Consider the following 25588-nt stretch of genomic DNA (forward strand, 5'->3'; position numbering starts at 1 on the left):
TGTGCTGTACAAGAACAATATCTGAATCAGTGATTGCCCTGATTACCTGTTTAAAAGCACTTAAAGAATTGGATTAGTTACAGCCAAATTACTATAAATAGAGTGTTAACAACAGAGTAAGAAGTTGCTATTACAGGATACATTTCCCACTTGAATAATTCATTACTTGCTGAAAGGCAAGCATATAATTAAGGCAGAGAGACACATCTTACCAGGTCGTATTTCTGCTGCATCAAGAGGAATGTCCATTCCCTCATCATCTAGAATCGACCTAAACAACAACAAAAGAGAAAGGACAGGGCCATATTGTTAAAGTGAGGACAGTCTATAGTTTTTGATTTATGCAATTTATTTTTTTCTGACTTAATACTAGTTGTCTGAGTCTGAGTTGCTACTGAGTTGTTTGCCTCCCAAAAGCACAGTACCAAATACATATAGTTTTATGAAGATTTCACAAACTCCCAGCAGTACCTTACTGAACCACATCAGTTAACAGAGCTTCTCCAGCAGAATACTGCATTGAGATCTGTTTTTCAAAAACACAAATAGATTTTGTTATATTTAATTTTGAAATTTCACATGGGGCTAGCCATATTCTTCCCAGGGTGCCACAGCCATGTGACCTGTGCTATGATAAACTTCAGTCACACTTTACTGCTGAGCAAAACAATGGGAAGGTAGCAAGATAGCAGCTCCCAGTAGATATCAGAACAGCATTCAATAGTAAGAAATCCAAGTCCAGCCTGGGACTCCTACAGTTACATGGGAGTAGGAGAAACACTAGGTTACCTGAAAGCAGTTCTAATGTGTAGCGATGGCTCCATCTGAAAGCTCAGACTCAGAGGCTCAGACGATGCACTGAGATGGCTGCCTACACACCAATATTACAACTGAATTAGATTTGTTGGTTCAAGACTAAAATCTTAAATGGTAGTGTTTTTATAAAATTTCTAAAAAACTACACTCAAATAGTTGGACGTACAATATGCATAGCTTTACCGAACTGTGTGCCATATGCCGTGTAGAGCAATACATTTTTTTTGGCCTATAGAGATTGGTTGTTAAAATGGCAGTTTCAGTAGTTTCACTGTGTTATGAAAGTTTTACAGGCACAAATAAGAAATCAACAGTTATGCAGAACTGAAAATTCAATAGAAACATGAAAATTCAATACAAATACTAAAGTAAAATTAAACAAGTATTACACAGGGTGACCAGAGCTCAGACGCTAGATGCACTAGCCACACAGGGCAATAAAAGTATTTTAGAGCAAAACACACCCAAGAAAGTAAAAAGTTGATATGTATGTGTGTGTGGAGGCTGGCAGGCAGGCAGATCACAGGGTAAGCAGTGCTGGGGGGCTTCCCGTTTCAAAGTGCCCAGTAGTCAGTATAAGGTTGTATGTGGGGAGTGGGAAACAGCAAGCACATTTCACCTACATCAACAGAGCATACCTGCAATTCCCTTTTGCTCCCAGGATGATTGGATCTCAGGAGCAATTATTCAGAGCCTAGGAGTTCTGATAGGGAAAGATGTTTTAAAGCTAGTGATCCACATTCAAAGCCCTAAAGCTGGCCACATATTGAAAGATCTACTCGTTTGGCAAGGTCAAATGAGCCATATCTATCCAATAGGCCCATTTTGGATTGATATGGCCCAAGGGTCAAACAATTGGATAACATTGATGAGATGCAGGCTGACGGGTCAAGAACCACATAAACTAGCTGATGATCTCCCCAACCCAAAGAGATTTTTAAACTTGGCACATGGCCCATTTTTGGACAGAGATCGGTTGGGTAGGCCCATGGGAGGGCCCCATACATGGGCAATAAGCTGCCAACCTGTCCTATCGATAGCTTTTATCAGCCTGTTATGGCTACTTATAGTGCCAGCAGGGTCGGACTGGGGGGTGCAGGGCCCACCGGGGCTCCCACCCCAGGGGCCCTGCAGGTGCCCCAGCCGCGTCCCCTAACCCCCCCGCAGGGCCCCCGCCTGACGTCCTCCCCGAGCGCGTATAAATTGAACGCGTCAGGGGAGGAACAGTCAGTAGGGGGAGCGCCGGCAAAGGTCGGACTGGGCCGCTGGGGCCCACTAGGGCCGGGGCCCACCGGGATTTTTCCTGGTGTCCCGGCGGCCCAGTCCGACCCTGAGTGCCAGAGACTAAGATTTATAATATGCAGCAGGTAGAGCATTTTTTTTACTGAGATAATTAATTTTACAGTCTAAGTAGTTTAGGTCACATAACTTTTAAATTTAAAATGTTATTTAGATTCATTTCGGCTAAACACTTTGTGCAAAGTATCCTGTGGTGGTAGGATTTAGCCAAATCCTGAATCCTGGATTCAGGGCCTCACTAGTCAAGGGGTCATTTCACCATTCTACAAAGGTATATGGGTTGATATAGTGGTTAAGATTAAAAAACTGATGGGGTTATACTGTAATCTTACTTAATAATAATAATATCAACAACACAAAAACACCATTATCATTACTGGGAGAGTCCTGCAAAGAAGTGTTTTTCTTGTGTAAATCACACCTAGGAGGAAGGAGAAGCATTTATTTTATCTATGACAATACGCCCACATCTTGGGATGATAAGATAAGGTTACCACGCCTGGCAGTTACAAATCTGCTTAGAACATAATCTGGTTTTACAATATGAACCCTAATTTGAAAACCATAATTGCAGTGTGTAACTGTCCTGACCAGTTTAATGAAACTAGGAATGCACACTGCATTGTAAATGAGGTCTCGTGACATTAGAAAAGTCATATAGTATTAACATTGGCAGGTATATCCCCTTTCTTACAACGTACAGGTTATTTGGCTACTTAGTCAACATTCTGCATGTATATGGAAGTTTAATGGGTTCCCATCTGAGTATTTATGGACTGGTGTCATGGGATATCCTGTTTGTAATGTCAGACAATATAGAAATGACTGTTTGCCAGGTTAAAAAGGTTACTAAACTATCTTTCCTTATGACATAAAACAGTGATTAATTATCTGATAATGGATGCATTATCTAATCAAAGAACATGTTTTTAGATTTACAGTAGATAGTAATTCTTCCAACACTACAGGCATACTGCTGCAACAGTACAAGCATACTGCTGTAAGTAATAGCACTCATTTATATCTAAGAGGTCATGACTGTCATCTTTATTCTGAGAGCATTATACCAAGGGGGGGGGGGACATAACACTTTAGTAAGAGGACTAAAGGTACACATCTTTTATTAGCTCATGTGATCTTTTTTTACATATTTAAATGGATCATCTATGGATTCAAAACATAATGTCTACGGTCTTTATATCCAACTAGTTTTGCAATAGGGGTTTTAATGTGTGCTTTGTTTTCTAATAAAATATACAGATTACAAGGCTTCGGTGGATATATTTCCATTGGGGGGTATTACTTTCCTCAGACAAATAAAAATAAAATAATATATATAAGTATGTGGACAAGTGTAACTGCACTAAATGAATGTAAATGTTGTGTTTATTTTTGCCATCCATCCTGCCTCTTCAGGTGAATTATGTGCAAGTGTGCCAATGGACACTTTGGAACCCTTGAGCTACTGCCACCCTTAACATGGTAAGTAACTCTAGGGTTTGAGCATTGGGTTGTGACAATAGGAGCAGCAGATTTGGGACAAACAGTGCTGAAAGTGACACAATACCAATTCTGAAACTTGCATCCGATTTTCTACCACATGCATGCACAATTGAGTTTGTTTTGATGCATCAGGTGCAACTGAAGCAGGTGCAACTCTAACGTCGGAAATATGGAGAAAATTTCTGCATTATCAGTTGAAAATATGATGATTAGTGTCCAAAATTTTCACACTGCACTTGTGTAAGTAAATAAGCCCTGTATTGTTCATTTGACCTTGGTACTGAGCCACCTCTGCAAACAGATGCACAGGTCCTTGTGTTGGATCTACATTAGTACTAATGCACATCCTTCTCTCAAAGAGACTATTTTGTATTTGTTACATCAAAGTGACACATCCACAAAACTATTATTCCCCACTGTACATGCCACTGAAGATTAGGGCTGATACCATGATCTATGCAGTGAAGGATATGATGGTTTTGGTTCTGGTGTACCTTAGATACCTTGGAAAAATCAGTCAGCTGTTTATTTCATAGAAGCTGTGTGTCAGGTCACTATGAATACACATACTTGTTCCCTGCCTCTCTTTGTTCTGGTCTAAAGGCTTAGGACACAGCATCAAAGAAAAATTATTTGTAACCTGAATCTCAGTGCAGCTGATCCTTGAAAGACGGATTTGTGTATGACATAAAAGAGGCAATTGTGTACATAAAGCCCTTGTTTAATCTTGACCTGCATATTGCAGACAATCATTTTACCAGGATATAAAATCTGTCATTAGAAAGCATTGTTTTATCTCTCTGCTCCTGACTAAGCTTTTAATGACATCATAACATCATTTTACTAGTGACTTGTTATGCCTGTTCAAAGGTCCAGCAATGCACACTCCTAGGGCAGCAGATAAGATAAGATAGAGATTAGGAAAATATACCTAAAAAGAGAACTAAATCTTAAAACAATATAACGTAGAAATGTTGTATTACATATGTATTGAACTTGTTGCACCACTCAAGTTTCAGAATCTTTATAACAATAATGACTCAGGCCTTCAAGTAGTTTGCCTGTTGTATAAACCAATGCTACAGAGCTGATTATCCAATAAAACATTTTCACTGGTTTCTGAATGTCATTGAATGATAATCTAAATTAATTACTCTCAGTCTAATATTGTGAATTCTTTTATATTCTATATATATACAGTATATTGTGCGTGGGTCCCTAAGCTCAGCAACTGACCGAAGCACAGAGCATGTGCAGGGAATCAGCAGAAAAGAAGATGGGGAGCTACTGGGGCATCTTTGGAGGCACAGATCTTTCCTGCTAACGGACTGTGGGTGCCTCGGGCTGGTACATAAGAACAAAACATAAGGTACAACATTTCTAGTCTACTTCTTTGTTGATCTTTAGTTCTCCTTTAAAAGGATATGGAGGGGGTCCTTATTTATGGCCTATTTCCAAATTACCCCCCAATGAACTGTAGTTGCTGCTTGATTTGACTGTACATATGCAAAACAAAATACAAGTTGTTCTGACATCTTAATACAACATGTCCTGGAGTCAAACATATGTGGACAGAATTTACTCAACCCCTCCCCTCCCCACCACTTGGGTTCTTCAGTGGTAAACAAAATATGAAAGCAAATGGACATGTTCTTTTATTAGTTTTATAATCACCAGCATCTCAGTCCAGCTTCCAGCCACTACCACAACACTAAGTTGATATTTTTGACTTAGAATTGAGCAAAGAAACATAGTAATTTTGCAGAAAATAGCTCTTAGTGAAATGTTTTTCTAACGGTATGGTTGTGTGCAGGATCTTCACTGTCAGGTTCAATATAAGTTGAGGAGAAAAGTTAAATACATTTGAACAGTAAACAACAATGAGAAAGTGTCTTAAGGTGGCCATACACGCACCGATATTATCGTACGAACAGGGCCGGATTTCTCTCCGGTGCGCCCCGAGGCCGCCCCTGTGGGAGTCCCCCATGCGCATGCGCGAACTCGCACCCCGGTGCGCATGCGCAAACGCGCCCCCAATGCGCATGCGCAAAGCGCCAGCTCCCCATTGCGCATGCGCGAACGCTCTTTTTAACTCCCATACGGAGCAGTGGGGAGAGGTCCCGACTGCTCCGTATGGGAGTAAAATTAAAAAATGTTCTTGCGGCGGGGCGGCATGCCGCCCCTAAACTTCTGCCGCCCTAGGCCCGGGCCTTTGTGGCCTCTCCACAAATCCGGGCCTGCGTACGAAACCTCGTTTCGTACGATAATCGGTGCGTGTATGGCATGTCAGCGAGCCGACCGATATCGCAGGAAGCTGCTGAAATCGGTCGGCTCGCCGATCGGCCAAGTTAGAAAATTTTGATCGGGCGCCATAGAAGGCGCCTGACCAAAATTCTCCCTTCAGAGCTGAATCGGCAGAAGGAGGTAGAAATCCTATTGTTTCTACCTCCTTACCTGCCGATTCAGCCCTGAATGGTGTGTGGCGGATCTGACGATGTTTCGTGCGACCGACGGTCGTACGAAACATCGTGAGATCGCCACGTGTATGGCCAGCTTTAGTCTCTTCCAGTTCATGAAAGGGTGGATATCGCTTTTCATCTAATATAGCTATAATTAATACCTATTAATGCACATTGTTTTGAAAACGATAAGGAGAGGGCCATTTTAACACTCCAGCTGTAGAGCCAAATGGCAACTTCAAATTGTCTTTAAACTTGCATATGGAAAGAAAACATAGTCCTAATTCCACAAGGCAATTCTAAACACAGCTCAGACAGATTAAATAAGGAATTAGCACAATGTTCCATTTATAAAGGACAATGAAGCCAATTTAAATGTTAAACAACTGAGACAGCCAACAACACCCGTTTCTGAATGGAACTGGCCCAGGAAAGACATATGTTGCAAGAAGCAAATACAGTTGGTTATTTTCATTTCTCATCACTAGGGTAAAACAATGAACTGTTCTGTTACTGCTAGAATGGCGGGTACTGCTGTAACACTAGATGATCCCTTTATAAATATTTGCTAAAATACCTCATAAAAGGACGCTGTTATCAGCATTAAAAGGTATAACATTTTTTGGAAATTTAAAAGGCCTTAGTAGCAGAAATGAATCATATGATTTTAAATAATGATCTAATATATCATCTAATATATTATGGTAATGACAAGGGCCTCATAAAATAGCGTATTGTAACTACTGTATACTTCTTTTAGAATATATATCTTCTTAAATAATTTCCTAGTGAGAAATCACCACTGCACAGCAGCTTGAAATTAAAAAAAGCATTCAACCCATCAAACTGTAAAATTAGTTTTTTAGTGGTTTCTAAAACCTCTAAAACTGCAAAAATGAGAATGTTGATAAATGGGCCTCCCTGAATTTAACATCATATTTAACATATTGAACATACATAAATCACAAATAACATTTCCTAAAATGGGTAAGGTATCGTAATACAGATATTATACATGGCTATTAGCAAAACAAATGTCGTATATGCTGTATACAAATCTTCACTTTCTCTTGTTATCTTAATTTAGCATCATTATTTCTCTTTCAAGTGCTTAGAAATCTGCCTCATTATTTAATGAACAGAAGTCTCCTAAACCTGAACAGTGCATGCCAGGGAGTGGGACCATCATAATAATACAGTAAAAGGAAACTTTGGTTTATATTTCCAGTGGATGTTCATGTTTAACTCTCATGCAAATCTGTGTTTGGTCTCCTATTGCAGCTGTCTACAAATCACATGTAACAAAATCATTGCATATACAGTTACTTAGATCATCCAGTAAGAGAAGAAACAAAAATCTTATTGCAGCTGTCCTTACTTTACCAAAGAAAATGGAAATAAAAATCATTCTGACTCAAAAACAGCAATCAGACCCAATCCTGGATCAACTACAGCATCTAACCGCTCCCTGTCTCAGATCTACCACATGTGCTAGATGTTTTCAGCCCAAGGAATTTCAGTCCGAATTGACTATCATCTGGCAGAAGTTTTGCAAAATGCAACTGGGGCACCACATAGGCAATTTAGTAAAAATGCAAACCTACTATTTTGTATTGTATTCGGCTACCTTTATACCTGTAGTGCCAAACCATGCCAGCAGAAGGCCATATTACTGAAATGTCTTCCATAAAAACTACTGAAAAATTAAAAAGAAGCTATATATAGAAGTAGATACCTCAGACCTAGTGCTTTTGCTTCACCCATGGCAGTTTTGCCACTGACTATTAGGTTACTGAGAATATTCCAGCATTTATAGGACGGTAGGTACAGAGTAAGCAAATAACTTACACAAGTGTATGGTCTAGTTTTTTTCTGGTATTTATATAGCACTGACACTTTACAGATTATGCATCATATCAGTCCCTGCCCCAGTAGGGCTTACAATCAATGGTCCCTATCACATTCACACACAGTAGGGCCAAATTTATCAGAAGCCAATTAATCTGCCTGCATGTTTTTGGAGTGTGGAAGGAAACCAAGATATTTGGAGGAAACTCACATAGACAAAGAGAGAAGATACAAACTCTTTGCAGGAAGTGCTCTGGCTGAAATCAAATTCAGGCAGTAATGCAGTATATCAGTAATGCTACCCACTGTGCTGCCCAAGAATAAGATTTGTACATAAAGTCTTCCTCTGTTTATATGTATGTTTTTATATGCATTTGCATGCTTCATGGGTCAAGAAACACATAATTTATGCAAAGTTACAGTTTCAAAGAGTGATAATATTATTCATTGGTGGCTAGTAAGTGTTAAAAAGAGATAAATTGCTTGTCAGTTAAAGTAGCCACACTGCCAAAGACAAGCTTATCACTGTCTAACAAGGAATATTACATTATTAAGTTAAACTGGTACTGACTGCTCACAAAAATAGACTTTTTAAACCTTACTACTAATTGCTGATGTATATATGGCATGGGAAGATTAGCTTTAGAAATGGTAGGCAAGTGGGTTTCATATGCAGGGAGACAGGGACACAACAAATGCAAAAAATAAGACATACCCCCCATATGTAATAAAAGGCCCTAAGTTTGCTTTTAAACAGGTGACCAGTAAATAATTCCTACTGATTGTTTGCTATGGGTTACTGCTCCTGGGCAAACTTAATGTCTTTTGTTACTTCCTATGCCTTTAATTATTCACTTTATTCACAGACACATTAACAAGGTGCCTATCTTCATATAGCATCATTGTAGTCTTCCTTACTACCCCTGGGCCTCTCCCAGACTCTGGACCACTGTTACTCAGTTCAGAGATTCTCTCTATCAGCCAGGCCACACATCCTACTTCCCAGTCAGCTTCACTGCTGCATGTTCTCCAAACACTGCATTTCTCCAGGAACAGTCACAGGCCCCTTGGCAGTTGCTTTCTCTCTCTTAAGCTTAGTCACTGTTCCATTGGCCCCTTGGTTCTCTCTCAGGCTCTCTCTAAGAGCAGCCAGAACCATGTCTCTCCTGCAGACATTAACCCTATCTGCAGTAGATATTAAAGGACATGTCAACCCCCAAAATAATTTTTTGCCTAATATAAGAAAACATAATTCCAAGCAACTTTCTAATGTGAATTTTGTGAAAAATTGAACATTTTTAGTACTTTAAAAGTTATTTGTACATGTAATTGCTATTGAAAGCAGCATTTGATGAATTCCTGATTGTTACTTTTTATACAATGTTGCAAGGTCAGTCTCCTCCAGCAGGGTAGGTCTGTCAGTCTGCTGCTTGTGTTACATTGTTTCAACAGTCAGAGCCACCAGGGCAGAGAATAGAAAAGGACTGGCAAACACTGCTTCTAATAGCAATTATATATACAAATTTGTAAAAAAAATACCATTGCAAATATGTAATGAATGTATATTGCAAAGTTGCTTAAAATTATGTTTTCTTTTATTAGGCAAAAACTTTTATTTTGGGTTGACTCGTTCTTTAACCTGCAGCCCATATCATGCACCCTAAACGCACACTTTACTATACAGACAGATGTATTTGTTTTTAAACACATACTGCTGGTAACTACAGATTTACTGTACCTCACATAGCTAGTTTTGTTCCCAGCCACTACAAATGGGTACTTGGGGAAAAAACAGAACCAAAAAACAGCACATTTGTAAGCAGAAATTCATACACAATCTGTTGAGAGTTTTACAGAGCATGACTACTGGGGAGGGCCAAGCCGAACGGGCACCCTAGGCAACCCGGTCGGCCACCTCGCCCCTGCACCTTCTCCCACCCCCCTCGCGTGTGCTTTGGCGTGCATCTGCAGTTCCAGTGGTGCGTGGGGGGGGGGCGTTGCGATGGGTCATTGCCCCCACCGCGTAATGACAAAGGAGCACGGACTAGGGGTAGGCATGAGAGGCTCTTGCATGGCGCACCCCAATCGTTGCACCCTAGGCAGCTGCCTCTTCTGCCTACCCCTAGTTCTGGCCCTGGGTGACTGAGTTGTGGGGGCTCCGCTGCAGAAAGAAGTGCCACTTTTTCTTCTTCTTTTGGTGCACTTAGAAAAGAGCACAATTTGCAGAGAGAGAAATATATATATATATTATGGTAAAAAATACATTAAGAACAAACCTACTGTTTTCATATTGCTCCGAGTATCCTATTAGAAGAACAAGTACACTGTAGATTGTTTGAGAATACTTTTCCCTAAGTATCACCATATCATGGGTTGGACAGGATACTATTATATCCTTACAAAATCTACAAGCAAAACACAAAACATATTTAGGTGGCACGCCTCTCCTGACTGATGTAATTGACTTGCTTGCCAAAGGTATACCCTTTCTAATGATTCTCAGATTTTAATACAAACAGAAGATGAATTATTGCAGATGGCAAGAAACATGAATAAGAATAAATCAAATCCCTTTCATTTTCAAAAGTGACTAGTAACATGCCCATTAGCAAGATGATTTGTGTGTCATCTCATAATAAATCATTTTTATTATAAACCATTAAGGATAAGTAAATATATAATACAGGATAATCTTTTACACAAGCTTTAATAGGATTATGTTATTTTCTGACATATTGTTTAGATTAGCAAAAAAAGTTGAGCTCATGTTTTTCCATATATTGCATTATACTTCAAGTTGGCCAACCACATCAAAGTCATCCCTGGTCTGGCCAGTCCTATAATTTTCCCTATGCTATAGTTTATACAAGAGCAGTGGCCAGCTCGATTTGTAGCTCCAAATATTCCCTTCTAGGATCAGGCGATCCCAGTAGTGACTAAAAATGGCAACTGTTTAGGAGTTTTAACCTTGAAAGCAAGCAGGTTCAGGGTTGGACTGGGCAAAGGGGCACTAGAAAAAAACACAGTGGGCCCACAGCCCTAGACTTTATAAGGGTCAAGTACTAGAATACTAAAGGGCACAAGAGTACACCCCTTAGAGCTCAATTAATAAGCATTTGAGCCCCCAGGAATGCTGTACTTTGGACCAAATGCAGGATTGCTACAGCATCATGGGGTGAAGGCCAGAAAATCAGAAAGTTATGATGTTATGGTGTAAGGCTGGGTGGAAATCATTAAAATTACAAGACATCCAATTTAGGCTAATGTCCCATAGAGAGATTAGTGGCTGCGATTTTTAAAAAGTGAGTTCCAGCAACAAGTGTCTTCATCTTTTCCTAACCAGCAATTACTAGAGATTTCAACAATGGAGCAATTCTATTCCCCACAAATCCAGGTGTCATTTTCCCCACCCACAATTAGAAATTACAATCAGTGCAATCGGGAAATCACGGCGACTTCCTGCTCAGTGGGTATTACTTTCAACAATTCCAATAGTTCTGAATGACAATGCTTTGTTGGTAAAATCGCTCGAGAAAGGGTCTCATAGCGATTCTGAGCATTTGAAGTAGTATTGTTGGTTTAGGTACTGCCAATTTATATTCTTCTCTATGTACAGATAAAACAAGCGACTTGTCGCTGGAACTCGCTTTTTAAATATCGCAGCAACTAATCTCTTCGTGGGACATTTGCCTAGGCTGGGCACCGAGTTTAGTATTAGAGGAGGTAAGGGTGTGCTGGTGGAACTTTTTGTCTTACCTTTAGGGTAAAGACGCCTTGGATCTTCTAGCAGCAGCTACTTGTCATGGCTACAAAAATAGACAATGCTGATCATTTACCGATAACTGTGTCTATGTGTGGTTTAGCAGAGGCAATTCTCAGTATTGTCTATGGCAGGGTATTTCTTGGCATTTTGTAGCCACTACTACTAAGTAGCTCTGTGTGTCTTCACCCTAAAAGCTTTGAATGATCCATCTGCTTGCTCTTCTACAGTAAGGTGGCATGCTTACATAGTTACATAGTTACATAGGGTTGAAAAAAGACCATTGTCCATCAAGTTCAACCCATCCGAGTAAACCCAGCACACAACCTATACTAACCAATCTATACACTCACATACATAAACTATATATATACAACCACTAGTACTAACTGTAGATATTAGTATCACAATAGCCTTGGATATTCTGCTTGTTCAAAAACTCATCCAGGCCCCTCTTAAAGGCATTAACAGAGTCTGCCATTACCACATCACTAGGAAGGGCATTCCACAACCTCACTGCCCTCACCGTGAAAAACCACCTACGCTGCTTCAAATGGAAGCTCTGTTCCTCTAATCTATAGGGGTGACCTCTGGTGCGCTGATTGTTTTTATGGGAAAAAAGAACATCCCCCAACTGCCTATAATCCCCTCTAATGTACTTGTACAGAGTAATCATGTCCCCTCGCAAGCGCCTCTTTTCCAGAGAAAACAACCCCAACCTCGACAGTCTCACCTCATAGCTTAAATCTTCCATCCCCTTTACCAGTTTAGTTGCTGCCTATTCAGGCCTAAAAAGCTTCTTTAAAATAAACCAGTGCATTCCATTCTGTTTCTCTGACAGTGCAGATTTGGTAATGCAGAGGGGAGAGGAGACAGCATACAGTGGGTAGATGGAACAGATCCATTTAAACCAAGCCAGACCACAGAGAAAGACTGGAGTTAACATTGAAGGAACCCAGTATCTTTATGGGCCAATGGAACCCTGATTTTTCTCACATGATCCCATAATGCAAGTCCCCATTGTTGTGTACCATGAAATGAATTATTTTATGCATAAAAAAGCGTCTAACTTTTTCAGCTATAAAGTTGAACTTTTCTCCTACAAAACTGTACTATGTTAAAGAGTATTCATTTTTTTAGACAGTGGGACTAGTGCATATAGCATTAACTCCTTTCCTTCTTTTTTTACATTCTGCTCGTGTTTCATTTGTTTACAGCAGTGGGAAAGACATGGAAGAGTTAGTTTAGGAGTCTGTGTTGGGGTCAGGGAAATGACAGAGACCAAATTTATTGCCACAATAAAGCAGGAGATTCCAGGGAGTCTGTTAATTATATGGATCTGACAGGGAGTTTCTCAGAAAGAATTTACACAGTGTAAATGTGAGAGCAAGAGCTAACAGATTTCTCAAGCAATCATATAATCTGGGCTGTAAACAGCATAGGGACAGAGATATTTCACCTGCATACTGTCTGTGTTATCGTGTCTGTCTGTATCCACTGTATTGTTCTGTGCACTTACACAAAAACAGAACACACAGGGAATACAGCTGCCCTCATAGAATTAATCTAAAAAGTGTCTTTTTGGAATCAGCCACTCTGGTTGCTGTTAAATCTCTGTGAATACAATGTTCCCATAGACTTCAGTAAAATGTCATCTTGTGAGTACAAAATTGTGCCTTATAGGCTATATTAATCACTAACATTAGTTTATTTATTTATTAATAATAAAAGAACTACTTAAACATGGAGATACCAGGGTTTTAGGGCTCCAACTTGATATTGTGTTTTCTGGTTGGCCTTTGGTGCCAAATCCAACAAAACTATAGAAAATACAATCAAATGGCACACAAGGTAATTCTATGCAGTAAAGAGGGACTGTGGCCCATGGTCAGGTTACAGAAAAACTCTAAACACTTTTAAAAGTAATGAAAGTATTCATCTTAAACCATGGCACAAGGCACACCCATGTTACTCTGCTTATGAATATAGTATGAAAGATTTTATTATTAAGATATTCTTAAAACTCAATTTAATACACTGGGAGTGTCTGCACTCCATATCAGTGAATCACAGTTCTTTGATGATCATACATCCAAAGTTTATCCAAAGTTTTGGCCCACATTAGGACATTTATAATGTGGGCCTAAACATTGGATACACAAGTATGATCAATACAGAATTGTGATTTATTTGATATGGAGTGTGGGTCCACACTCCATACAGTTGTATATCATATACAGGTATGGGATCCCTTATCCGGAAACCTGTTATCCAAAAAGCTCCGAATTACGGAAAGCTGTCTCCCATAGACTCCATTTTAATCAAATAATTCAGAATTTTAAAACTGATTCCCTTTTTCTCTGTAATAATAAAACAGTACCTTGTACTTGGTCCCAACTAAGATATAAATAATCCTTATTTGAGGCAAACAATCCTATTTAATTAATGTTTTATTGATTTTTTAGTAGACTTGAGGTATGGAGATCCAAATTACGGAAAGATCCCTTATCCAGAATACCCCTGGTCCCGAGCATTCTGGATAACGGGTCCCATACCTGTATATATATATTATCAAGTAATAATCCTGCCAGGATTAATTCTTCTTTATCTAATTTACATCTATTGTACATTTATAGTTTTCTTTATTACATGCCCTCTTGAGACTCCGACCTGCAGGATGTTAACAAGCAGCCAGCAACAGTGGTTTAAGCCTTTTTAAAATCAAAACATTCTAAATATTGTAGTTAGATTTATATGTTTATATGTTAGGCAGCTACACATTTATCCCCTTTTGTGTGAGCCTATTTTCAATATATGTAAATGTTGGGTACTACAAGCACATTATCTTTGCTATCATTTTAGGGACATTTTCTGGGTATTAATGCTATATAGCACGTGAGTGTATGTTCTGTGTCTTACTGTCAGTAGTACAATATATATAAAGGAGTTTGTTTAATAGTATATTGTTAGGAAACAATGGACACCTATTTGTAGCCAACTACATGAACTTTTGTTATGTCAAGCTGATGGATCACAATGTTAAAGAGCCGCTGTTGCCAATATATTTTCCCCATGTCACTCTCTAGGATAGTCATAGTTTGTAATACATTTGTTTGTAACACAATACATGCTGTTTATAATCCATTTCTGTCCTTGCAATAGTCATGCAGTGCATTCATGCATTCATGCTGTGCCTACCAGCGGCCAACTACTGTAGTTATAATTATACACTGGTGTGTACTGTATAATCACATTTGCAGTCATGCAAATTTCCCTGAAGCCAGCGTAAAACCCCATTTATTAAAGGTACTAGCATCAAAGGGCACTTTTGCATTCTCGTATAGAGAATTAGTCCTTCCTGCTTCCTGTTCTAAATCGAGCCTATTGATGCAGGGGAATACTGGAGCTACTGACATCTTTAAACCAGGCAGTAGCTGCACCACAACAATAGGGAGCAATGACACCAACAACACTTTAAAAATATTTAGCACTACTGCGGTTTATGCACATTGGCCGCAGTTGTGTGTATCTACCTACCTTGAAAGCACTGCTGTTTGTTAACTCTGACACTGTAGGAAGCAATTGTCATGGTAGCCTTTTGTCTATCTGATGTCTATCTCATGGGGCATGCTGGGATATATAGTCCAAGAACAATAAAAGCTTGCTGGTTGAATAGCTTTGTCTGTAATACTGAGCTGCAATCCTCATTATCTTTTGTTCATCATTAACAGAAAAATAATCATCCTCTGTCTACAATTAAACACACAGTGCTAGGGGGGTCATGGTGAATCTGTTTATTGTTTAATAATAATATCTGCCTAATGTGAAGCATATAACAGAAGCATGACTGTGTCTGAACACTAGTATCCCCCTAACAGTGAACCAGCGTACTGAGAACAGGCAAACACTAATGGTTAAATAATTCTCACTGAGGAGCGATACATTGGATAAGAGATGATTTGGGACTGTCACAAGACTTACAGCTTATTGCAATGATATCTATGCACATAACTGACTATGGGATGAAAATGGGGTCGGACCTACCCAAGATCAAAATGTCTACAAATAAGCAGGACTCAAATAAAACATGTACAGGAAATTTCTAATTGTATTGTTGTATTGCAGCCTGAATAGATGTTTTACCCTGCTGGAAGATGCACTGATGTTACCATTCCATCTGTTCCTAGCCTTTCACAAACCAATACAGAAAAAGAAAAAAAAAAGCAGACAAAGCCACAGCTTTAGGAAATGCAGTCTGCTCTGTACGCACAAGCAAATTTACCTTACGAACGTGCCAGTAGCTTCTTTTCTTGCAGTGTGTGAATTTGACGCTTACTGCTTTTTCAGCATCCCTCTTTGTTTTGCCTGGAATACAGATCTCCACCATGTTCTGATCACATGACCTGTGGTACATCTAGCTAGCAACGATCACCTGCCTTCTGGCAGCCTACAGAATGCAGCAGAAGGCAGAGCTGCAGAAGGCAATAAGATCATCTGAATGGCAGCTTGGGGAATTGTCTATTCAGAAAAAGCATGCCCCACTGAATGCATTTCTTACATTAGGACTCACACACATTTATCAAACAGTCTCAAGAAAAACAGAGTATTTATAAAAGGATAGTGCGATCGTATTCTTATAGATCTTATGTCTTATTATCTTCTGTCTTATCTTATTGTCTTTTGTTCTTATAGATCTGGATACTTCTATGAATTATTTATTAAATACAAATCTGACAACGTGCACTTTAGGGGGAGCAATGTATTTAAGGAAACAGCAGCATAAAATACAAATGGCTTGTTATCTTGTTTCTATCTACCATAGATTTGTCGTACATATGAGACGTGTATACATTTTTAGCTATTGTATTACTATATAACACTGATATACAACAAATATTTATAAGATATTTATATATATTTATATATTAATGCAGTTCTCGTGCACGTATGGGGCTTCTTAGCTAGTGACAAAATATGGGCAAATTAGTGGCCATTAAGGATAAACATGCTGGCAGACAAAGTCACTAGAACAGGGCCTGAACTGACTAACAGTTATCACCCATTAACCCTATGATGACACTGTTATATCTATAGATGCACTAATAGTGATCATAAGCCAAAAGGACAGGGAAGGACCAAAAGGTTAGATATGTTGGTAGGGGCACCCAGTTAGCTAATCAGACATGAAGTCAGTATTAAGGCTTCTTTCAGTGACTATGATTATAGTTTTGAACAGCCTGTTCACATTTTTTTTATACTTTTGAGGTTTACATTCATTATATTTTGAATTATCTTTCATGAAACTGACTTTAATCGAATAGTGTGTTATTCGGATGATACCTCGTTGGCTCGGCAAATAATGTTTTTTTATTATTATAATACATGGTGAGAAACTTTGCTCATCACTACTGAGTAGTGTTTGTAGTTATGTGGCAAGCCTTTTTGTCTTATGGCAACTGTTTTTCATATATATATATATATGTATATATATATACCATATATACTCGAGTATAAGCCGAGTTTTTCAGCACCAAAAATGTGCTGAAAAACTCACCCTCGGCTTATACTCGAGTATATGGATTTGAAGAAATAACTTGGTGACGACCGTTGCAAGCACCCCCCGTGGACGCGAGTGCATGCGCACATGCGCATCTGCATGCAGAGGGGAGCGCACACAGAACAGAGGGAGGTCTGCATCGGTAATGTATTTTTTATCATACAGAGGGAGAGTGCACAGGTGCTGCATACAGAGGGAGAAGAGGGGCTGCATACACAAGGGGGAACAGGGGCTGCATACACGTCTGCATACAGAGGGAGAGAGCACAGAGAACAGGTGATGCAAGAGTAGCTCTAATTCCTCATGCAGAAAGAACAGAAGTCACATTTAATTAAACATTCAAATGAGACAATAACTAGCAAAATAATTATCTATTTTAAGGTCTATTGCTGTCTGTATCGGTAATGTATTTTTTAGCAGACAACACAAAATGAAATAGATTCTCTCATGTATGTAAAGCAGTAGACCCTTTTGGTTTTGTTGGAGCTCACACGCTAGAGATAAAGTAGAAAAAAGAAGGTTTATTTAAGGTTACAAAATAGTCTTTTGCAGCACCGGTTCAGTCAGTAACTTATGTACCTGTATTTAACCTAGACCCATTGTAAAACCTGCTTTTGTCTGCTGCTGTAGCATTTTTCTTTCCCTGAAGTTATCAGCAGTGCTGTAACTCTTCAAGGCAGGATGGTCAAAGGGTCCTCCATCCACCTTTCCCTAATCTGCAGCTGCCAACATGATATATTTATGAAGAGTTCACAGGGGTTACAAGAGTGTCCTTTATTATTTATTTGATTATTGAAACTTAGTCAATAACTCGAGTCGATAAGTTTTTCCAGTTTTCTTAGGTAAAATTAGGTACCTCAGCTTATATTCGGATCGGCTTATACTCGAGTATATACGGATATATATATATATATATATTGTGTGTGTGAGTTTGTATGTATGTGCACTTTTCCTGGCCCTAATTGTTACCACCAATTCATTATTTTCAAGGTTTATTCTGCTTCTGCTTGCCAATTTTATGATCATAAACCTGTAATTTAAAACCATTATTGCCATTTCACACAATGAATTTCTAGTAAAACATGAGTCAGGAAATGTGCTGTGTTTAATGTCCTTTTTTAGTATGTTGGAAATAATTTTGGCCAGCTTAGTAAACTTGCAGGTAATGTAAATTTATATTGATCAGTTAACATTCAAGTCTATTAAAAGTTAGCAAAAGCTTCAGCACTATATTGTATCTGCATTTAAACTTAAATACACCAATTCTCTTTTTTACAGTATTAGGATCCTGATACATAGAGTGCTGGGCCTGGTGAAAATCTCCTCTCCCACAGGTAACATAGTAACATAGTAACATAGTAAGTTGGGTTGAAAAAAGACATACGTCCATCAAGTTCAACCATAATGCCTATATATAACCTGCCTAACTACTAGTTGATCCAGAGGAAGGCAAAAACACCCCATCTGAAGCCTCTCTAATTTGCCACAGAGGGGAAAAAATTCCTTCCTGACTCCAAGATGGCAATCGGACCAGTCCCTGGTTCAACTAGTACTAAGAGCTATCTCCCATAACCCTGTATTCCCTCACTTGCTAAGAATCCATCCAGCCCCTTCTTAAAGTTATATAATGTATCAGCCAGCACGACTGATTCGGGGAGGGAATTCCAGAACCTCACAGCTCTCACTGTAAAAAATCCTTTCCGAATGTTTAAATGGAACCTCCCTTCTTCTAAACGGAGTGGGTGCCCTCGTGTCCGTTGGAAGGACCTACTGGTAAATAAAACATTAGAGAGGTTATTATATGATCCCCTTATATATTTATACATAGTTATCATGTCACCTCTTAAGCGCCTCTTCTCCAGTGTAAACAGACCCAACTTGGCCAGTCTTTCTTCATAACTGAGACTTTCCATACCCTTTACCAGCTTAGTTGCCCTTCTCTGGACCCTCTCTAACTCAGTAATGTCCCGTTTGAGCACTGGAGACCAAAACTGAACAGCATATTCTAGATGGGGCCTTACCAGCGCTCTGTAAAGGGGAAGAATAACCCCCTCCTCCCGTGAATCTATACCCCTTTTAATACAGCTCAAAACCTTGTTTGCCCTTGCAGCTGCTGCTTGGCATTGCTTGCTACAGCCAAGTTTATTATCTACAAGGACTCCAAGGTCCTTCTCCATTATGGATTTGCCTAGTGCAGTCCCATTAAGGGTATACGGGGCTTGCATGTTTTTACATCCCAGGTGCATGACCTTACATTTATCCACATTAAATCTCATCTGCCACTTAGCTGCCCAGATTGCCAGTTGGTCAAGATCCTGCTGCAGGGATGTCACATCCTGGATAGAATTGACTGGTCTGCAGAGTTTTGTGTCATCTGCAAACACTGATACATTACTCATAATACCCTCCCCTAAGTCATTTATGAACAAATTAAACAAAAGTGGACCCAGTACAGAACCCTGAGGGACCCCACTGAGGACCTTATTCCAAGTAGAGAATGTACCATTAACAACCACCCTCTGTACCCGATCCTGTAGCCAGTTTTCTATCCATGTGCAAACGACTTCACTAAGACCAATAGACCTTAGCTTAGAAAGCAGTCGTTTGTGGGGAACGGTATCAAATGCTTTGGCAAAATCCAAATAGATGATATCTACTGCATCCCCACTGTCCAGCTTCTTACTTACCTCATCATAAAAAGCAATTAAATTGGTCAGGTGATGAATCATCCAACAGTATCTGTCCTTTCACATTCCTTGGAATTGCTGCATTACATGCTGTGATCAAAATAGGCCCTGACATTTCAAGTACACAGAGGGCCAAACAGCCCCCCACCAGCCTAATAAATAGTGACCATCTATGGCATCTTACAGCAGCCCCTCTGGCATTTGCCAGAATCCACAGATTGCCAGTTTGGCCTGCTCTTATGCCATAGAGACATCATATATGAAAGCGATTCCTTTAAAAATACCCTATTATTATTGAAGTGGCATCCCCCAATGGGATTTGAAACGTGCCAGGTATATATCTGGTTGGTTTTGGGCCAGAAACACCAGCTTATATTTGCCCCTCAACGGGTAGCTTTAACCTCTGCTTTATATATAAACTTTGTTAATCATTCTATATTAAATCGATGTAAGTTATTAGGTACAATGTTATTCTATATCATTCTATATTAAATCAATGTAAGTTATTAGGATACAATTCATTGAGTACCCAATGTTAAATGATTAATAGATTATCACAGCCTAAGTTCTGATGTAAAAATAATCAGTAACTGTTAGCTCTGTATTTTTTTTCATCATTATATTTTGGTGGATGCTTTAGGGCTCAGGTAGATGGGGAGATTAGTCGCCCACGACAAATCTCCCTTGTTGCGGGGGACTAAACTCTCCGATATGACATCCCACCCGCGAAAATGTAAATTGGCGGTGGGATGGCATACGCGGCGACGCGATCGCCGAAGATGCCCCTCGAGGTACTAAACTCCCTCATGTGCCAGAGCCCTTACGATGAAGACACATAGAGCTACTTAGTAGCAGCTACTAAACATCAGAAAATACCATGCTGTAGACTATACAGGCCCGGATTTGTGGAGAGGCCACAAAGGCCCGGGCCTAGGGCGGCAGAAAAGTAGGGGCAGCATGCCGCCCCGCCGCAATGGAATTTTTAAAGTTTTTTTCAATACGGAGCAGTGGGAACTTCTCCCCACTGCTCTGTATGGGGCTTTAAATGTATGAGCATGCGCACTCGCGGGCGCGCAGGGGGGGCGGGGTAGGGAGACGAGCGGTTGTTCGCTCATTTGCGCATGCGCATTGGGGGGGCGCGGGCCGTTCAACGGGGTGGCCTAGGGGCGCGCCGAAAACAAATCCGGCCCTGAGACTATACTAAGAATTGTCCCTGATAAAACAGACATAGAAGCAATTATCAGTAAATGTTTAGCATTGTCTATTTTTGTAGCCATGAAAAGTAGCTATTAACCACTTAATGTCTTTCCTACAACTGGAAGCTTTAATGTTATGCACAATAATGATTACATGGGGTAGTATTACAAGTACTTTGTAGTAAGCATCGACGTAGGATATTCTTTACTCCTCCATTTATTCATTTCCTGGGGACCTACTCATATAACAAAGGGATAACATGACCCGCTGGCACAGATTTTGTGTGCTTTCTCCCTTTTACTACTGCTCTTGGATAACTGAAGTGAATTTGAGACTGCTGATCAATGATAATCAGAAGAACTTAAAGGGGAACTAAAGCCTAACCTATAATATGTCTAGAAAAGCCGCATCTTGTTTGAGCCTATGGTACCAGTCCAGAAATAATCTTATATCAGGTAAGAACTGTACCTGTTTGTGGTACTTCCCCATTTTTTTCTGCCCCGACATGACATGCTCAATCTGCAGTCAACTAATCTTGGGGAGAAACACACAATGTATTATGCAAAAAAGAAGGATACATCTGTTAAAATTCATTTTTATATAAAATAATTAAAGGCCACTTTTTGCTAATCTAAATTCTATTTAGATAAAAATCAAGAGGCCTCTTCCTGTGCCTGTCGAGTTAAGCACAAACAACTACACTGTACCTATAATCTATGCTAAAGGGGGTATAATTAATTACTAATCAGGACTTGCCTAAGATAGCACTATATAAGTGTCAAAGCAATCTTTCAAACAGCCAGTTTAATGGCATCCCTTAATAAAAGTGGAATTTGGTACAGGTATAGGACCTGTTATCCAAGGGTATTCCGGATAAGGGGTCTTTCCGTAATTTGGATCTCCATACCTTATGTCTACTAAAAAATAAATAAAACATTATTAAGACCCAATAAGATTGTTTTGCATCCAATAAGGATTATTTATATCTTAGTTGGAATCAGTTACAAGGTACTGTTTTATTACTACAGAGAAAAAGGAAATCAGTTTTAAAATTCTGAATTATTTGATTAAAATGGAGTCTATGGGAGACAGGGTTTCCGTAATTCGGAGCTTTCTAGATAACAGGTTTCTGGATAAGGGATCCCATACCTGTAACCTTATTTGGAACATTCCTATTAAAAGATATCTTAACTGGTGCAAGAAGAAGCAAAGGGGCACAACTGTTCTTCTCAGGGCATGTACACAGAACACTTTCATACGTATCATTGGCAGGTACAAGCTGTACTCTGTTCCTTGCACAAATGTAAAATCTGCCACTCACGTTCATGTGATATATATGCTCCTCTTATGAATTTACCATTAAATACACTCTTGACAGTATAATAATAATACTATGAATTAGTTCATATTTTTTATGCAGTTGTGTTGTATGCAGCTGAACTAATCAGACATGCAGCATGCTTATTTCAGACCTTAGATCTTGAATATCAGTCTCATTAAAACCTATAAAATATAGGTATGGGTGCTATTGAGCAGCCTGAGCTCCACCAAGGATATTTATTAGGGACTAGAGCCCTGGGTGCTGCCCAAGTATAGGGATCCAAGTGTACAGACCTAGAACTGTCCTACCCTGGTTTCAGTTGTAAGGCCTGAAATTATGGGTGATGCGTGTAGATTGACTATCCCTATTCTTATGTCTGGCCCCTGATCGAGTATAATAATATACCATTAAATGCAAAATTTAATTGTAAAATCCCTGTATCAGTAAGTACCTCCATTCAGGTCTGAACTGGGATTCAAAGTAGGTCCTGGCATTTTAAGTACAGAGAGGCCCAAATAGCCCCCCACCAGCCCACAAATAGTGTCTGTCTATGGCATGTACAGCAGCCCTTCTGGCATCTGCCAGAATCCACAGAAAGCCAGTCCATGCCTGCCTCCATTTAACTATTGCTTTACACAAGAAATATTTCCAAACACTGCCCTGTTATGAAAAACCATATGTGCTGGCAAAACCCCCCAGATACCATGAACTGAACTATACTCAATAAAGGACTTGCTGGTTCCAGCTATTGTACTGACAGATATCTGAGACTCTAGGCCACACACAACCCAACAGAAAAGCCCTCCACTGAGCAATGCCTCCAGAAACCAAATGAGAAACATTTATAAAACAAGGAAAAGTATTCAGTCCCTGAGCAGCTGAAAGCAGAAACCATTGACATACACTCCTTTCAGTCACATTCTCTATTTCTAACAATAATAGCAAACTAAAATCCAGTTCAACAACTACACCTCCCATTAAGAAAAGAAAGAATGAAAAGAGAGTATAGAACTAATATATCTCTCATAGGCACTGAGAAAGGGATTCAAAGAGACTCAAAGAGGTGTCAAATCTCCAACTCCAGCCCAGGGGTGCAGAAAATTCAGCCCTGAATGCAATATATATATATATATATATATATTGAAGAAAAGACCAGCAACACCGGATCTATTGCAAACAATCAATTATATATTGAAAAATACATGAACAGCCAACGTTACGTTTCGGTCCCCGTCGGGACCTTTCTCAAGTCCCGACGGGGACCGAAACGTAACGTTGGCTGTTCATGTATTTTTCAATATATAATTGATTGTTTGCAATAGATCCGGTGTTGCTGGTCTTTTCTTCAATATTTAAATTCTTTTACCGTGCACCTGGGATGAGGATTGAAGCGGTGTGCCACCCTTGGTTCGATATATATATATATATACAGGTCCTTTTCAAAAAATTAGCATATTGTGATAAAGTTCATTATTTTCTGTAATGTACTGATAAACATTAGACTTTCATATATTTTAGATTCATTACACACAACTGAAGTAGTTCAAGCCTTTTCTTGTTTTAATATTGATGATTGTGGCATACAGCTCATGAAAACCCAAAATTCCTATCTCAAAAAATTAGCATATCATGAAAAGGTTCTCTAAACGAGCTATTAACCTAATCATCTGAATCAACAAATTAACTCTAAAAACCTGCAAAAGATTCCTGAGGCTTTTAAAAACTCCCAGCCTGGTTCATTACTCAAAACCGCAATCATGGGTAAGACTGCCGACCTGACTGCTGCCCAGAAGGCCATCATTGACACCCTCAAGCAAGAGGGTAAGACACAAAAAGAAATTTCTGAACGAATAGGCTGTTCCCAGAGTGCTGTATCAAGGCACCTCAGTGGGAAGTCTGTGGGAAGGAAAAAGTGTGGCAGAAAACGCTGCACAACGAGAAGAGGTGACCGGGCCCTGAGGAAGATTGTGGAGAAGGACCGATTCCTGACCTTGGGGGACCTGCGGAAGCAGTGGACTGAGTCTGGAGTAGAAACATCCAGAGCCACCGTGTACAGGCGTGTGCAGGAAATGGGCTACAGGTGCCGCATTCCCCAGGTCAAGCCACTTTTGAACCAGAAACAGCGGCAGAAGCGCCTGACCTGGGCTACAGAGAAGCAGCACTGGACTGTTGCTCAGTGGTCCAAAGTATGTCATTCGGAAATCAATGTGCCAGAGTCTGGAGGAAGACTGGGGAGAGGGAAATGCCAAAATGCCTGAAGTCCAGTGTCAAGTACCCACAGTCAGTGATGGTCTGGGGTGCCATGTCAGCTGCTGGTGTTGGTCCACTGTGTTTTATCAAGGGCAGGGTCAATGCAGCTAGCTATCAGGAGATTTTGGAGCACTTCATGCTTCCATCTGCTGAAAAGCTTTATGGAGATGAAGATTTCATTTTTCAGCACGACCTGGCACCTGCTCACAGTGCCAAAACCACTGGTAAATGGTTTACTGACCATGGTATTACTGTGCTCAATTGGCCTGCCAACTCTCCTGACCTGAACCCCATAGAGAATCTGTGGGATATTGTGAAGAGAAAGTTGAGAGACACAAGACCCAACACTCTGGATGAGCTTAAGGCCGCTATTGAAGCATCCTGGGCCTCCATAACACCTGAGCAGTACCACAGGCTGATTGCCTCCATGCCACACCACATTGAAGCAGTCATTTCTGCAAAAGGATTCCCGACCAAGTATTGAGTGCATAACTGAACATAATTATTTGAAGGTTGACTTTTTTTGTATTAAAAACACTTTTCTTTTATTGGTCGGATGAAATATGCTAATTTTTTGAGATAGGAATTTTGGGTTTCCATGAGCTGTATGCCACAATCATCAATATTAAAACAAGAAAAGGCTTGAACTACTTCAGTTGTGTGTAATGAATCTAAAATATATGAAAGTCTAATGTTTATCAGTACATTACAGAAAATAATGAACTTTATCACAATATGCTAATTTTTTGAAAAGGACCTGTATATATACCTCATAGACAAAGGCTCCTTTCTGTCTCTAGATTCTAACAAATATTGTGGGCCATTTTCACACTTTAATGCTTTCCGGGGGACCAGAAACAAATGGTGCAAAATCTGGAAAAATGTGCAATC

The 25588-nt window shown here is 39.7% G+C and overlaps 1 protein-coding gene across 7 annotated transcripts in view; it reads right to left on the minus strand.

The window, feature by feature from the left end:
• Positions 1 to 25588, minus strand: part of prune2 (prune homolog 2) — an 87951-nt gene that overhangs the window by 48363 nt on the left and 14000 nt on the right. For 5 of the 7 annotated variants that reach the window (XM_031901874.1, XM_031901872.1, XM_031901857.1 and 2 more), the window contains exon 4: positions 213 to 271. In XM_031901874.1, the coding sequence (XP_031757734.1) occupies positions 213 to 271 (59 nt within the window). 7 annotated transcript variants of the gene reach the window in all.

This window comes from Xenopus tropicalis, chromosome 1 (assembly GCF_000004195.4).
Source record: "Xenopus tropicalis strain Nigerian chromosome 1, UCB_Xtro_10.0, whole genome shotgun sequence".
Taxonomy (NCBI): domain Eukaryota; kingdom Metazoa; phylum Chordata; class Amphibia; order Anura; family Pipidae; genus Xenopus; species Xenopus tropicalis.